The sequence below is a fragment of the Battus philenor genome, unplaced genomic scaffold, assembly GCF_028537555.1.
Source record: "Battus philenor isolate CCGP_79_NKW_IND1 unplaced genomic scaffold, ilBatPhil1.0.hap1 SCAF_24, whole genome shotgun sequence".
In the NCBI taxonomy this organism is placed as follows: Eukaryota; Metazoa; Arthropoda; class Insecta; order Lepidoptera; family Papilionidae; genus Battus; species Battus philenor.
Genome location: NW_027181687.1, coordinates 8722116 through 8739299, shown reverse-complemented (window position 1 = coordinate 8739299; position 17184 = coordinate 8722116). Strand labels below are relative to the sequence as shown.

Here is a 17184-nt window from a genome sequence, read left to right as displayed (position 1 = left end):
GAGACGTCTTCCGATCTCAACTATGTCGCTGGTCAACCTAGTGGGGGGCCTGACCAAGCCGCGTCTACCGGCGCTTGACCGCCACTCGAAAACCTTTCGGTCTCAAACGCTATCGGTTGCATGAGCGATGTGCCACACCAAATGCCGATTCACAATTACGCTACGTCGCTGACCTTAGTTCTTCTGCAGATCTTATCATTTTTGATTTGATCTCGCAGCAAAACTCCGAGCATAGCCCTCTCCTTCACTCTCTGGGTGACCATTAGCTTTTTATGAAACTCATCGTAAGCGACAACGTCCCGGATCGTGTCATCACTGGCTTTGCACATCAATCAAAGGTATTTGTCTTTAGGCATAGCGGTATTTTTCTTGTGGAAACTGATTGAAAATAGCTTTCGTTACTTAGTTTGTGATTACTTTTTTTCAATTACCAAGTAGTCGATGATCAGATTTTGCGACATTATTTCATTAGAAGCTTTTGAATGTCATGGTAACCAGATATACAAGACCTTATCTATCTATTTTATTATTAAATTTATTATATTCCTATTTGTTTAAAATTACAATTTATCGCATAAACAAAAAGAGCACTAACACAAGCTTGGGTTTAATTTGGTAACCATTATCCTTTCGCCGAGTAAAGGTCAGTTTAGGACGGATTGAACGAAATTCCACTAAGAGAGGTTAAGCGGGCTTTCATTAAAAACACTTATTTTCGAACTACAGCTCTTTCAGTGTAAAAGGATAAATGGAAATGAATGGATTTTGTTTCGGCATGTGAAAAATAACTAAGAATGGGTTTTATGAAATTACACCCCCAAGCGACTGGGGAAAGCTAGTTAAGAGTAGTATTTAAAGTAATATTTATTTTACCTTCCTCAAAGATGCTTCCATTTGGTCCATTTGTTCTTTTCTCTTCTTCAACTGTCGGTCCAGTTCTGTCAGCGATTTCTCTTTTTCTTCCACGTCTCTCCTCTTATTCTCTACCGCTCGTCTCTGCTCATCAAACTGTCTCTTCATGTCTTCCAGCTTCTTCATCTCTTCTTGTAGTTGCTTTCTAGCTTGCGCTGAATCTTCCCCAGCTCTGGCGTTCTGTGCGCCAACCGTTTGTAATTTCTTGTTCGCTTCGCGGAGATCGAGCTGTTATCCAGAAGAAAAAATCTTAGTACTTGAAAAAACAAATACATAAATAGAGCGAAATATTCACTTAATATTACTATTTTAACATAAGCATAATTATTTAGTTTTGAATATGATTTCAAATACCAAAGCAGAATGCAATAAAATAGCAAACGGTGAAAATATTGCTCCACATTTGATTCATTTTTTTGTGTAGCCAAAGTTTTATTTTCTTGAAAAGCTTGATATATTTGCAAAAACGATTTTTATATCGAATTTTCCAAGCCCAATGTAAGCATAAATTTATACATGTAACTCTGCAAACTATATTTGCGCAGCAACCAATTGAATGACAAAAATAATCTCTCAGTTCAAATATGTTTAATTCGCACGATGAACAATGTCGCATGTACACAGTAAAACATAGCATGTACGGCTGAAAGAGACAATACAAATTAATAAGTCGATAGACAAGCCCTTTGCAATGCACCGAACATTTTACTCGACACCAATTAACAGGCTTGGATTAGTGCACTGTGATGTGAAATGTCTGGTGCAGTAACGTCATTTGAAGATATCATATGATACTCGACGTCCAATATTTGCGATGATGAAACTAATAAAATAAATACGAATAATTATAATGAGGGGTTGGAGGATGCCCAGCGGGCTGTGGGTGGCATGCTACTATACAACAACAATGTACATGACAACCGGCAATGATCCAGAACCAAAAAAATGTATGAACATCGAAACCAAAAGCTACTCGATACACCGGTGCAATGATTTAAGCAGACAACGCACGCGACTCGGAAGCGGTTCAATCAAGTTTGTTCTCTTTAGTCAATTACCAATCGTCAACTGATTTACGAAATTTATATAGGCAAGCTCGATTCAACCACGCAATGCCGTCCCGACAGCCGCTCGTCGCCGGGCGATCCTCCAACTGACCTGGCTCTTTTCCAATTCTTGAACGAGCATCTCCAACTGCGACTGGCAACGCTCCCTTTCCACGGCCAGTGAGCGCGCCTCCGCTTGCGCCGCTTCAAGCTGCTTCTGAACTTCTCGGACGTCGGATGGTCCCCGCGCTTGTAGCTGTTGCAATTGTTGCTGTTGCGCCTGGAACTGTTTCTCTAACGACTGCAATCTCTGATGGCACTCTGAGTACGCCTTCTCCGCTGCGATCGCTTTAGTCTTCTCCGCTTCCACAGCGGCCCGCCATTTATCGATTTCACCCACTTTTTGAGCCTCCTTCTCCGCTTTCTCGGCTCTTTGCTTGAACGCTTCTTTTTCTTTACTGACTGCCTGCATCTGTTGTTGCAATTTCGCAATTTCGCGGTCACGACTCTCAAGGACGGTTTTAGTACCACGTTCGGAATCTTGGACAACTTTTCTTTGTTCTTCTTTCAGTCTGCGAACTTCTTCACGCTGTTTTTGCAGTTCAGCCTCTGATGCATTCAACTCTCGTTGGAAGTTCACAAGCATATCCTGTGATTTTTCTAGCTGCGCCACTAATTGATCTCTTTCGATGGTCAATTGCTTCGTGTCTGCTTCTAGTTTTACAATTTGTTTTTCTATGGCATCGGCTTGCTTGTCCCTCTGCTCTAGTATAGACGCCATTTTTTCTCTGTCGCGGACAGATTGTGCTAGCTCTTGTTGTAACTTCACTAACGTCTCTTGCGTTCGATGATCTAAAGTCCTCTGCTGTTGTTCAATATTACGCCTTGTGTTTTGTATTTCCGCTCTAAGTGCATCTCTTTCCTGTTCAATCTGCCGCATTTCGAGAATCGTACGTTCAAGTCGCTCATGCATTCGGCCTAACTCATTTGTCATCCTATCGTATTCCACTCGTGTAGTTTCATTTGTTTCCTGATACTTAGCAAGATGCATCTGCGACTTTTCAAGTTCTTTCGCTAAGCGGCCGGCCTCCATCTCTGTCGCATCTCTAGCCTGAATGGCTTTCTCCAATTTATCTCTAAGTCGTTCAATTTCTAGTCTATCTTCAGTTCTTGCTTTATCTCCCGCAACGGCTTGTAGCTTCATTCGTTCTATTTGCTGCAGTTCACCTTTAAGTCTCTCATTTTCCTTGTCCAATTGCTCTGAACGCAATTTCAATTTCTCGCATCGGTCTCTAAACTTCTCGCACTCTATATGTGCCCGTTCTAAATCTGTTCTCTGCTTTTCTAACGCCGCGCCGAGTTTCGCAACTTCGCTCTTGGAAAGCTCCAACTGAATGTTAGATTCGTGCAGTTTGGTCTCCGCTTGCTCCTTTTCGGCTTGAAGACGTTGTATTTCAGCTTGCGACGACTCGTAGCGCTCACGATGCTTGTCCAGTTCCGCCTGCATTCTGTTTATTTCGTTACTCCATTTATCCTGTTCGAATTGGTATTTACCTCGGAGGCCTTCGACGCGTTCGAGCTCCGAGCGTAGACGGGACACCTCTTCCTCAGCTTTGCGTGCCCTCTCCAACTCTAGTGTTGTCTTCTCTAACCGCGTGCGTAGACGTTCCACCTCCAACTTTGTCCTCTCATGCTCTTCTTTGCTGTCGTGATATTTGCCATAACGAGATGCGTATCGCTCAGCTTCTTCTCTTGCTCCAGTAGCGTCCTGTTTTACTTTATCCAGCTCAGCCTGAACTCTTCTTAACTCTGAAGACACTTTATCATTCTTGTCGTACATTTTTTCGAGCTCTATTTGTACTCTTGCCATTTCTTCTTGAGTTTTTTCATTGGACGCTTGTGCTTTACCACACTGTGTCATAGCACGATCATATTCAAATTGAAGTCTTTCACTGTCCGCTACTAATTTTTCTTTTTCTGCCTGAAGCCTTCGTAGTTCTATCTGGCCCTTTTCATATCGTTCTCGAACCATTTCAATGTCAACACTCATTCTATCCATGTCTTCCTTTGCTTTTTCTTCCAACTCCTTTGTCCTGCCAAGCTGTAAAGATGCTCTGTCATACATTTCCTGTAATCTAGCCAATTCATCTTGTAACTTTCTTTGCTCTTCTCGAGATTTTGTAGCTAAATGAACCTGCTTTTCCAGTTCAAGCTCAATACGATCTTTATCGGCCTCTAAAATATCTATCTTGTTCTGCAATCTATAAATTTCGTTCTGCGACCTGAAAAAGAGAATAACTTTTAGTAATCTGGTTGTAATATAAATTGCTGGTGAGAAATAGAAAATATTAAACTTACCTATCATATTTTTCAAGCATTTTTTCATATTCTTTGTGCGCTGTCTCTTTTTCTTCTATAGTCTTTTGTGTGGAATACAATGCTTTATCAAGTTTCTCTTTCAATATTTCAAGTTCTGTCAATGCATCATCTCGCTCCATCTGGAATTAAACAACTTCTACATTAACAAATTGCAAATAGTCATTAGCCATATTTCTTACAACTGAGAGTTTTTTCTTTCTTAGTTTCGTCTGCGATTGATCATAAAACCTTAGAATAATTAATTCAAGATTTGATTTAAAAAAACAAGATTATGTTACACTATAACAAGGAGAAATATAGTACATAATATTTTATGATATAAAGAGCTGCAGAATAATTTAAATATACTAATATTTATACTCACGGGTAGAAATTTTACGAGAAAAATCGTCCTTAAAACTTTATATAATCATTGGATTAATAGAACCTGAATTTGCTGATTGGCAAGTTGAATCGGTATTGGCAAGGACGGAAAACGCGCAGAACAAATTACCACCGGCGCTTTAATGTTTTAGATTGAAGACCACGCGTCGCCAATAGCGGTGCAGGAGGGTTCACTTACAATGCAGATGGGCAACCTTCTTTCCAAACGGTGTTATTGTTAATCTACGGGAAAGGCCTATGTCCAGCAGTGGACATCCTAACGACTGTAATGATAATGAAGTTAAAAAGCATTCCGGTCTCGTTTAAAAGAGCTCATATAACCTCACCGTTAACTTTTGGTGCTGTTGGTGGGCCTTTTCCCATCTTTCTCTCAGCACGTCCAATTCAGTAGCGGCACTGTCTCGATCCCTGGCAGCCCTGTTAGCGGCTGCCGCCGCAGCTTCAGCTCTCTCGCGGCAACTTGCAGCCTCTGCTAGTGCTGCATCACGTTCCTTTTGTATACGAGCCACCAATGCCTGGAAAACGTTACCTTTTTAAGTCTTCACGTTAGTATATATAAAAACATAAATAATAGGCATACTTCCGTAAAAGATCGTTATCAATTCGTCACAATTATCTTATTTTAAAGAGAGATAGTGAGATATAGTATGAATAAGAGAATGAAGAAGAATATTGATTGAGAATATTTGAGTATTGAATTTAAATTTTAATATTATATACATGAACATTACTTCTCTGGATGATTCTTTGAAATTTGGTAAAAAAATGGTCATAGCATTTCTCAGAAATCCTTTAGATACTCGTTAGTTAATACTGAGTGGTGTTTGGATTTCACGTAATTTAAAGTGGCATAAAATGATACATATAAATTGGCATCGATTTATATTTTAATTAGTAAGAAGAGCTTGATCTTCTTGCATCTTTATTAATTTTAATTTTGCATATAATTTTTGAGCTTTTATTATATTGGAAATTGAAAACAGATCTTGGATAATGTTAATTTCAAATTAATAAAAAAAAAATCAATAGACGATTTAAAATAATTCAAGTCATTTCTTAACATGGACGGAAATTAAATTTGTTACAACGATACACTTACTTTAAGATTTGTTTTTTTATATTATTTTGAAATTTTGCAACAATTTTTTTAAAATATAATTTGTCCACTAAAAGCGAGTAGTAAAAATACAAACATTTTAATTTTAATTGACGACCTACTTGTCCAATGAGTAAATCTTTTCATCACCGTTTTTCGGTATAATTGCTCTTGTTCTAAGAATTTAAATAAATACCATAAGGTTAGATTAAATAAGACATTAATTCGATGTTATGTAATGTACCTTAATTTTAAAAATTTGATTTATTGATTACCTTTAAAATATGAACTTATATGTTTAGAAATTTTTTATAAGATATTTGGTAATAGACAAAATATTATAGCAAATTATGAAACCAAACATTCTTTTGACAACTTTTGTATCAAAAGAATATCGTATTTTAATAAATAAATAATTAATAATTTGCTAAGTATTATAATAAAATATAATTTTGTAAATAATAAAAAATTATGACTGGAAATCTTTTTGGTTTTTCATATATGAAATTTTCGATCGATAAATTTAATACGATATTTTATGCATTTTGCAAGGCGGCCATTTTGTGAACATCCGAGTCGATAAGTGCAGTTCCTGAAATAGTTTTCGATAAGTTTCTTGGCAGCGGTGCGACGTGATGTAACATGTAAAGAAAATTTAACGAGGACACTTGGTGGAGAGTATTCACTATTATTTGCAGAGCGACAAAGTAAGTCTGCGTTTTGAAGTTCTTCTAAAGAGGTTAGTACATACGTAATGACTGGAATGGCTTGTGTAGAAATTAAAATTTTAGTTTTTTTTTTTTTTTTGATAAACACTCGAGTTATCATACAAAAATAATAAAGATCGCGTTGAATGTACATAAAAAAGCATTACAATTGGTTCGTTGCTCTTGTTATCTTATTCTCGACAAAGTTATACTAAAAGAAAATTTTAATTATTCCAGCCGTTCTTGAGTTAAAATGGTTTATTTAATACGATATATATATATATATATATATATATATATATGTATATATATATATATATATATATATATTAAAATTAGTAATTTAAATATTATACTGACTGATAGTCGCAACGAAGTCTGGTCAGTACTTAAATATACTTGATCAGTAATATAAGTAGTACTAAATTCATGGTTAATGTATTCATTATATATTTAAATTATATATGGAATACGAATGTAATTATAATATTTTCATAAAAGTATCTTTATTTTTATTTTCTTGTAGTACTGTACTACCTTACTTATTTATATTTCTTCATTGAATTTTTTTCTGACCCCATTTTTTCTACAGTTATTGATGAAATTTTGAGGCTAAATGTAAAGTTACTTTGAATATTTTTTTAACAAGTCGTAGCACATTTTACATATTGAGTTTTACATTAACAGTATGTAACAGTATGTTTGAAATACAAAGAATGAGCTCATTCTTGCCAAAATCTCTAGATCTCACCTGTGCCTTCTCGTGCTTGTCGTGGAATCTGTCAGCGTCCAGCTGAGCGGTATCTCTCTCTTTTTGCAACCTGGCTGCTTGTCCCAGTGCTTTGTCCAGTTGTGATTGTATAGACTCGAAATCATAAGCTTGCTTCTCTCGGTCAACTTGAAGCTATAAAATTAATGATAATCTTACAGAACGCACCAAAACAATGTTTTAATTAAAGTAAAATTTCAATGAATGCGTAAATGTGTAAATATCGCATCATCATCAATATCTTGTCAGCCGACAGACGCCCACTACAAGGTACAGGACTTCCCCAAAGATCGCCACGATGACTGATCTTGCACTGCCCGTATCCAGGGATTTCCAGCGACTTTGACTATGTCGTCGGTCGATCTCATGGAGGCCGAATAAAAAAAAAATCAAATATTAACAAAAGCATATAGACGCCCACTGTAGGGCTTAGGTCTCGCACAAAGATATCTATATAGGGAGATGTACCATAATTGCCATAGAGGATGCTTTTGTCCATCCTCTGGAAACTTGAGCCAATCTGAGCTACAGAAATTCTATATAAATAATGCATAAAATGTGAATAATATGTGATTGTATCCCGAGAATCAAACCCGCAACCTGGGTTCGCAGGTGCTCTACCGCTGGGCTATCACTGCTCGTGATGCTTGTGCTCAGCAAAAAACATTTGAATGTTTAAAAATAAATCACACGCCTCGATGGCTCCTAACGAAAGCATTGCTATACTAAAAAAATACACGAAAGCCTGTTGATGTCGTCGTTTCATTTAGTTGACAATTTTTTTCTTATGTTTCTTGAGTCGTAAAGTCATTTGCGAATCGATAAAGATAACCATAAAGTTATTTATGAAAAAGGAGACTAATGAACTATAGATCAATATCTGTTTTGCGCTTCACAAAAATCTTGTACTCTCTTATAAGAATCTTTATTGATAATATCTACAAATACATTTAAAAAATATATAAATTATTTTAGTAATAAATGTAACACTAAACGTCAAGTCTGTCGAGATTACAACTAAGCCTTTCTGTTTAAGTAATATGTCACTCACAGTATAAAACATGACGTATAACTCAAGTTATTGTTAAATCCTTTAAAAATTAAATAAGTTTTAATTCTATTATCCTCATACAACACGATTATTTAGTTACCACTTGGATACGTTATGAGTAGAATGCCAGACGAGCATCAATTTAATATAATCTAGAATTAGATTGAACTCCTGTTTAATAATGGCATCCTTTAACTTAAAGCTACGACGTTTCCAAACACATCCGGATCTAAGAAGAGCCCAAACACATACGCGTATATTTTTATGTTCACTTTTAAATCAAAATATACATTAGTGGAGAAATTAACACCCAAGTTCTATTATGATTGTTGTAAAAATAACTTTAATACATGTTGTCGAAACAAGATCGTAATCTGAGAGAAACTACACTATATACTCGTAGAAAAAAAATATTTTGTACAGATATATTTAATTTATCTGCTTTTAGCATAGCCATATCGCGTTAATAACGCTTTAAATATTTAACATTTTTTAAAATATAATAACCAAAACGGAATTATTATAATTCTTTTCAAGTAACATTGAAATAATGTTCGATTAATATAATTATAGTGCTTTCGTACAATACATTAAGAATCCTGATGTGCAAACCATACCAATTGCTTACCTTACGCACTTCCACGGAGGCTTTGTCCAATTTCTCTTGGAGCTTATCGATCTCAGAATGAGCGGAATCTAAGGAGGCCTGTAATTTGTCCTGTTGTAATTGAGCTTTTCCAAGAGTAGCCTGTGTTCTCTCTAGCTCCTCTCTAGCCTTTTCTAGCTCCGCTATAGCTTTGTCTCTTTCCGAATGCAGCCGACTTATTGATGACTGCACCCTGTTCATGGAAAAAAGACATTTAAAACCAATTTTTGAAAATTTACTCAACATCTTCGATTGCTGTGACATATTATCGTAGCGTGTTAGTTGAAAAAAAGCTTTTACTTGAAATTAAAATCAACTGGAACATGTGGAGTAATAAATTTGCGTTTTTACACGTGCAAATTGTTTTTCGAACATAATTTTGTTCAGAAATATCATACAGTATTTTATAAAAAGTTTTAAATAATTCAAGAGGGAAGTTTATTTATTGTAATTTTGTTCTTTCAAAGTACCAAGGCAAAAAGTAAACAATATATACGATAGTTTTTACCTTACTGCAAAGCAAAAATAAATATGATTTCCAATTGTAATAACATATAATTATTTCACACGAATAATTTTATTATTTTTTTATATTGTTACATATATGTCATATTTATTATTGGAAATCAATACTCGTTTACAAAACTTTGAATTAGATTATAAAAAGTAGGTACATTACTGAGTAATGAGTCGTAAATGAGAACTTATCCATCATCATCATGTTAACACATAGACGCCCACTGGCCTTCGTCGAAAATGGACTCGATTCAGCAATTTTTCGCTACCTGAACTATTTTGTCGGTCCGCCTAGTGTACCTACGCTGTGTCTATCGTCTACCCATGTGGTTGTCATTTTGTCATAACTTACCGATCATATTCCTCTTTCAGACTATCTTGTTCGGTTTGTGCATTTTCTAATTTTGCTTTGAGACGATAGACTTCCCCTTGAGATTTCTCCAGCTTGTCCTGCAGTGCACTTGCTTCTGACCGAGCCCTTTCTGCGTCCGCCTGAGTCACTCGCAACTCGGCCTGAGTCCGCCTCAGTTCTGCAGCGGACTTATCGGCCTTTTCTTGAACCCTGTCCAACTCTTGGGAAGTTGTCAATGTGCTTCTGCCAAAAGTGGTTTGAGACCTTTCCAACTCATGTTTGAGTCTTTCGTTTTCTAATTCAAGTCGCGCTAAGCGTTGTTTCGCAGCTTCCCAGTCTGCTCCTGATCTACCCACTTCACTAGCAGCTTTATCGAGTTCAGCTTTTGATTTACCTAGCTCTGATTGAGAGCTTTCTAATTTCGCTTCGAGACGATCTTTCTCCGCTTGCGCCCTTTCCAATCTAGCTCCAAGCTTTTCAACTTCACTTTCCAGCGCATGCAGTTTCATTTTGTATTCCGCTATTTCTCTTTCGTGTAACTCTCTTTCCTCATTTTTCTCGTGTTCAGCCCTATCTCTTTGTTCTCTTAGTTGTTGGATTTGCTTTTCTTTATCTCCGATCACTTCTTCTAGTGAAGATAATGCACCTTCAGAAGAGCAATGATGTGCTTGCATTGCGTTCAATCTAGCTCGGGCCATATCCACTTGGTTATCTTTTTCTTTCAAAAGATCTTCTAAATTCTCGATCTGAAAATTAATACATGTTTCATTTCTGCAATCAAAAGTATCAGAGAAAAAGATGTAAAAAAATAAAAGCCAGAAAATAAAAAGCAATAAATTAAATAACATACCTTGACACAAAAACTAGCATTGAATATTTAACACAAAGAAAAACACAACGAGGCAAAAACGTTCATTTTAAAATTATACGGGTAGAACAAAATGAATACAAAACGTAGTGAGGGTGAAAAACATAAAAGGAAAAAAAATGTTTTATACGAAACGGACAAATAAAATATTTATTAAAAAGTAAAGTGCACATATCAAGCAAATACATAATTTTAACATTACCATACAATTTATGTAACTATTAATATTCGTATACACGAAGTTTTTGTATGTGAAAAATACCTAAAATATTGTATTCTTTAATTTTTATGATTCAATATTTTAACAAATATTTTTTATTATTATTGTTACTTTATAATTAAACGTAAAATTTAATGTTATGAAGTACACAAGATGTTATTAATTTACTTATAAAATTAATCTCAAGTTTTATTACATTTTTGGTAAGAATAACATGAAGCGTAATCTGTTACCAAAGAAAAAAATGTTTGTACATATAATAAAAAAATACGTACAAGTAAATAAATAATTATTTATATAGCAGCTTTACATTTAGCAATTGATCGATACAACTATATTATATTATAGGTAGTGTGGGACAGAGATAATGCTCTACGAAGCCGAAATTAGCCGTCTGTCTCTTTCTTAAGGTCGATGTGCAATGTTTATCGCAGGGTATTGTATTGTCTCAATTTAAACCAACGTTTCATTTCTACCTTTGTAAAAGTTTAAAAAGATAAACAGTAATATAGTTTTTGTAATTTTTATTTCGTATAAATTATAAGCACCTATAGATATTTTTTTAATTATTGCTAAATGCTTTAGCTGGTTTTAGCTTATCTCGAGGGTTCAATCAGGGGCCTCGGTTTGGATATGAGTAATCTCGTCTCAGACTATTACTATCTATTTAATCGGATTGGTAGGCAAATACGGTCTAAGATTCTTACATGAACGATGCATGGAGTAATTAAGCACTAAAGACTGAGAAAGATCTAGATTTGGGCCGTCACTCATAATGCGTTTACCATTCCGAATGCAAGCTGTCTGGGAAGGTTGAACTCAGGGTCCAAAGGGTCCTATTTTGTCATCTACAATGAGATTTACTTCTTTGTTTTATTTGATAACACTTTGTCCCAGAATTTATTAATACAGACAAGACTTTACTAAAAAAAACTGACAGCGGATTAGCAAGTTGAAGTTGTAGTAGGCGTGTCACATAGCTCCCAGAACTGATGACCGCTGAGGTTTAAAATTTCTATATAGGCCACGGACCAGCAAGTATAGCGTATGAGATCTACCTCCGAGGAGGAAAGACGACTTTGTTAAAGTCGTCGGGATACTCTGAATGCAGTAGCTACGGGACCTTATTAGAACGTTATGGGGGAGGATAATCCCCCGTAATGGACTGACCAGGATGACATGAACAGGACCATATAAACTTTATCTTTACATGTTTATAACAAATGTAATTAATTTTAAATAAGCCATTCACTCGAGAAGAAGTTGAATTAAACATACATTTCACTTTACTCTTACAATTGTTAAAACAAAAAGAGATTGTACAGAAAATCAGCAAACTTTTGGAATTATCATTGACGTCCTAAATTTAATCTTAGACAAAGTTTTTGGGAAGACGTTTTATAACTCTTAAGAAGTCCAATAAAAATGAATAGCCCATTAGCCTGTAGATAGAATCCATTAAGAATTTCTTCATCACTCACAATGAGACCTATTAATGTTCGGATTTTTTATGGCAATAAAGATAAGAAATAAATTAATATTCCCCTTTATACTTTGTGTATAAGTTAACGTAAAACGCACACACATGAGTAGTAATATAATATATTGAGATCAAACAAAATTAAGTAAACTTTTTTTTATTTAAAATATAATACTGCATCATAGTAAAAGTAATACTAAGTTTATACCAAACATACATTTAGTATTTTAAAAAGAGTGTAATAGATAATTCGGTGAGAAATCTTTTTTTCTTTCAAACTTAGGTTTGTATAGGAAATCTTAACAAAATACATTGCGTTGATAAAATATACAAGATATTACCACTTTCTGAAATATTACGATATCTTTCGAACCATAAGGCTTCGGATTTTAAATTTGGTAGGAATATTCTTTTCGCCAATTATTTTTTTTGGCATATTAAGAATAACCAAGGGTGGATTTCATGGAATGACACCCGCAAAGGCCTCACGAGGCACAGGAAGCGGGTATATATAAGTTGTTACATATTTATACACATATGATAACATACGTACTCCAAATAAAAAATTAAAACTAGCATTCCATACGTCAAATCTATTTGAACAATCTTTCAGGCGTTTCACGAGTCAAATAAATCAATAATGAAATTACTTCATTACACGATAAATACTGTTTCTATCGATCGTACTATATATATTACATAGCTAGTGCAAAAAACATTAAACTACTTAAAACAACTAAATTTTGTTCTTAATAATACATAAATGCTAGCAACATAATTTCAATCTTTTCTTTCTCTTTACCTTTCTCTGCAGCACGTTGATCTTCCGATCTTTTATTTCTGAGTGGTCTCTTAGTTCTGCGAGCTCATGGGCAGCAGCGAGCGCCGCTGCTGTTTTCTTCTCAACCAACCTGCTCTTTTCTTCTAAGCGTGCTTTCAGTTCTTCCACCTATGGGTTATCATAATTAATTATTCATATTTTCCGCTATTAATAACTTATAGTGAATAGTTACAAATGTCTTGAGAAGATATTCGATCTATCATAACGAAATTAAAATATTAACTACTCCTTCTTATTACGTGTATGACAATGTAATGTTTGACTACATGAAGTAACAAACACAATATAAATACCAATAGTAAATACAAAGTTTTTGTACTTTAGGATATTAGAAATATTACTTAATTTCGAACATATTTAAATATATATATATAGTTAGGCAAGTTTAATTTCGCCCGTTCTCAGATCTGTGGCATTTATTATCCGAACAGATTGTAGATTCATTCTGACGTCAATTAGAGATGTAATCTATCGTATGTTAAATAAACAATTCTTTAATGTAAAATAGTAGGGTATGTTTCACTAAAAGCATTATCACCATCCAAAACGGAACTAACGTCAGTTTGCAACATGCTGTAGTGCTCTTCTTTAGCGCAAAGCGACTCCTTGAGCACCGCGATGTGACGCTGGTAGTCTTGGTGCTGTTCCTCCAGCGCCTTCATCTTCGCAGCCATCGCCAAAATCTCCTGGTCCCTCCGCTGGATCTCCAACCGGAACTCATCCAGCTGCTCATCATTCCACCATCCACCCGAAAGTCGGTATAGAATTTAATAAAGCCAAACATTTGATTAGTCAAAATCGGTTAGCGGGTACTGAGCATGATATAAACACTATCTACTAAGGCAACAGTAATGGCAAAAATGATGTTGATGTTAGAAGTATTAGACTACACAATACTGACATAAACTCCAAATAGTAAACACGGGTCAGTGATATTAGTTCGATGTATGAAAAGCGGAGCAAGCTTTATCAACTATTCTTATAAATAGAAACGCTTCCAGCGCCCAATGAAAACATTCGACAACAACGCGGCGTGGAAGACATTTCGACATTACTTCAATAAACCTGCAAACATCATGCACTCCCCTCTTCACGTAACAATACATATCAAAACAGTCGCCATAGAGTTGTGAAAGTATCAACAGTAGAAAAATGGACAACTGGAAAACTTTCTAAACTAACTAACGAATGGAAACGATGAAAGGAGGTTTGTCAGAGCGGTTGTAGAAAGCTTTCCAGACTAAAGTACGGCAGTAACATAGAGTTGTATGCACGGGCGCCTACGTTGTGATACATTTATCTACCGTTACAGTGAAACACTGATGAAACATGACCACTAGATGAGAGGCCGGGCCTGGTGAACTAGTCTATAGATGGGTGTCGCGGCTACACTGAACAATGACTGAAACACCGAAAGCTGAACGTGAAACGAGAATGGTTAAGAACGAACTGGAAGGAGTCGATTCGATGCTTCGACCTCGGCAGTCTTTATTCGAAACGGTCTAACTCTAAACATTTGTTCTCAACGCAAACCTCACGCGTACACATACAATAGACATTTACATCAACGCTCTGCCTAAAGCCCTAAATAACAAAAATATAATCGTTCAAGAATATAAATCTTCTCTTACATTTAGTATAATAGTTTTAACAATGAACAAGTCGGACATAAAAATATTTGGTAAGGAATATTATACGTAGTCGTTCGGAGTCAGAGCGAGAAATTGAGTCGGTATGGCGGGGCGCGGCGGACGACGGCGGGCGCGGCGGGGCGGCGCGCGGCGCGGCCGTCTCTGGCGACGTGCACATCGTCGAGCAGGAAACTTACTTGTCTCTTGAAGGGAGGGTCGGCCTTATCGTAAAGCGAGGCGTGGGACGGCGCGAGCGAGGGCGGCGGCGGCGACGCGAGCGCGGCCAGCTCGCTCTCGAGCAGGGCCACCTGCCGCTCGAGCGTGGCGATGCGCGCTTCCTTGGTCTCGAGCACGGCGGTGAGCGTGGCGCCCGCGCTGCCGCCGGGCAGCCCGGCCGCGGCCAGCGCGCGCTCCAGCTGCGCCTGCAGCGCCCGCAGCGTGTCCGCCGTCGCCTTGAGCTCCTGCGGGACGGACTCGGTCAGCCGCCGCCGCCTCGCGTGCCGTGGGGCTGCGTTCCTTCGCGAGTCCTCTGTCCGCTCCGACGCAGCCCCAGTCGAAGGCGTTACACATTACTTGTCTAAACAATGATCGCTGTCCGCCCGGCGACGGCACGAGACGGTCGTGACGGGGATGAACTCGCTAAACATGCAGTATCGTGATCGTGTACGTGTCGGTTTTGAATCTCTGTCGTGTGTGACGAATTCGCCTCGGAGCTTAAATTTTGTATTGTCGTGGTGTGGATGGTGGAGGAGCTAGAAAAAAAATGGATAACTAGTGCTCGGGGAAGCTCGGAGTGTCGGACGGCAAGGCGACCGCGGGTGTGAAGAATAAAGCGAGAGTTGATCGGATTCAATGAAGCCAGAGGAGAGAACGAACGATCTTACACAAACAGGCGACGCGACATCACATTCGGCTGAGAAATAAATGAATGAAAATGTTACTATCAAGAGCAACTCTAACAGAAACAGTGATCTGATAAAGGTATCACAAAATAAAACGCCCATGTGTACTTAACTATTCGTACATAGATATGAACAAGCTTAGAGGCATGCAGTACATACGGCCGGGTCATAGAGTAGGAAACGAAACTAGTTGCCGTGAACTTTCCAGACTGTTGACTCTCTGTGTTAAAGTGGAAAGCTCACTTCACAAAGCATGCAACACCAGACAGCGGAGTGGAAGCTAATAATTACCTGCTTTTGTGCCATAGCCTGCATCTGTTGGAACATTTGTCTTTCCTCTTCTTTACCTGAAATCGTTTTAAATTGTACTTCGTCTTACAGTTGATTCAATTTAGCGTCATCTTTAAGTCCTTCTTTGTTTACTGTCTTAGCACTAGGAACGTACCCATTCCCTTGTTCTGCAACATCTCAAGTAATTTTTTGATGCTCTCATCTCGGGCTTGCAATGTTTGCTTCTGTGTTTCGATGCGTAGCTCTAGTTCCTAATAAGAAAGAAAAAAATTTATACTGAAACTTTTTATTTATACATAAACCAGAAACAATACACTCAAACGTTTCAAACATTAAATTAACAACCAAGACAACAAACAACCATAACAAAAATATAACTCCAAAGTAATAAGCTAAAGTTTTAATCAAGTAAATGGGTGAACACATTATTACATATTTTCCTGTATGCTAAAGAAAAAATTGATACACAATAACTTCATTAATATTGAATACAATAATCTAGCCTGTCAGCTTTTACTAGGTCTCATTAAGAAACAAATAGAACGCTTTGTTTTTAAAACATAATGTCAGAGTTGACATATGAGTTTCATTAGAAAGAACCAATGGTAAAGACGGTTTGACTCTTTGTTTGTCTCTGTTATGTAGCATAATGAAAAGAAAACATACGTACTAGTGTATAACACGTTATAAGTCCAAATGAAGCGTTAGTTGATGTTGTGTTCCATTAAAACAAAACAAATAGCGATTTGAATTACTAATATTATTATTTTTTTCTTCGTAGATGTCACCGGTTGTTTACATACAGAATACATTAGTTGGACTGGTAACTGTCAGTTGTCTTTTTGTTCGTAAAAAGAAAAGGAAAAAAAATTAGAAGTTTGTATAAAAATTACTGCCATTAAAAATGCCGCTCAACACAATTTACTGTTGGAATGGGAAGAGTAAATTTTAACCCTGATGGTTAGGAGTAACTATTGGGAAACAACTAAACACTACCCGCATGAAATAAATGTAAACAAAACTAATACAGGTAGTACCTAAAAACAATAAGAAATAATTATAAAGTAAATAAAACAAAAACTGTTTTCTGTGA

The 17184-nt window shown here is 36.6% G+C and overlaps 1 protein-coding gene and 1 long non-coding RNA gene across 2 annotated transcripts in view; one reads left to right on the top strand and one right to left on the bottom strand.

The window, feature by feature from the left end:
- The window catches only part of LOC137924697 (trichohyalin-like), an 82600-nt gene that overhangs the window by 10774 nt on the left and 54642 nt on the right, over positions 1–17184 (bottom strand). The window contains exons 3-14 of the mRNA XM_068768118.1: positions 16246–16342; positions 16092–16147; positions 15096–15359; positions 13825–13992; positions 13229–13375; positions 9859–10604; positions 8973–9183; positions 7276–7428; positions 5048–5236; positions 4317–4456; positions 2071–4240; positions 874–1140 (exon numbers count right to left, since the gene is read on the bottom strand). Coding sequence (XP_068624219.1) covers positions 874–1140; positions 2071–4240; positions 4317–4456; positions 5048–5236; positions 7276–7428; positions 8973–9183; positions 9859–10604; positions 13229–13375; positions 13825–13992; positions 15096–15359; positions 16092–16147; positions 16246–16342 — 4608 coding nt within the window. The remainder of the gene's footprint in view (positions 1–873; positions 1141–2070; positions 4241–4316; positions 4457–5047; positions 5237–7275; positions 7429–8972; positions 9184–9858; positions 10605–13228; positions 13376–13824; positions 13993–15095; positions 15360–16091; positions 16148–16245; positions 16343–17184) is intronic.
- Positions 6451–17184, top strand: part of LOC137924698 (uncharacterized) — a 34290-nt gene continuing 23556 nt past the window's right edge. The window contains exon 1 of the long non-coding RNA XR_011107600.1: positions 6451–6524. This is a non-coding gene — a long non-coding RNA (uncharacterized lncRNA). The remainder of the gene's footprint in view (positions 6525–17184) is intronic.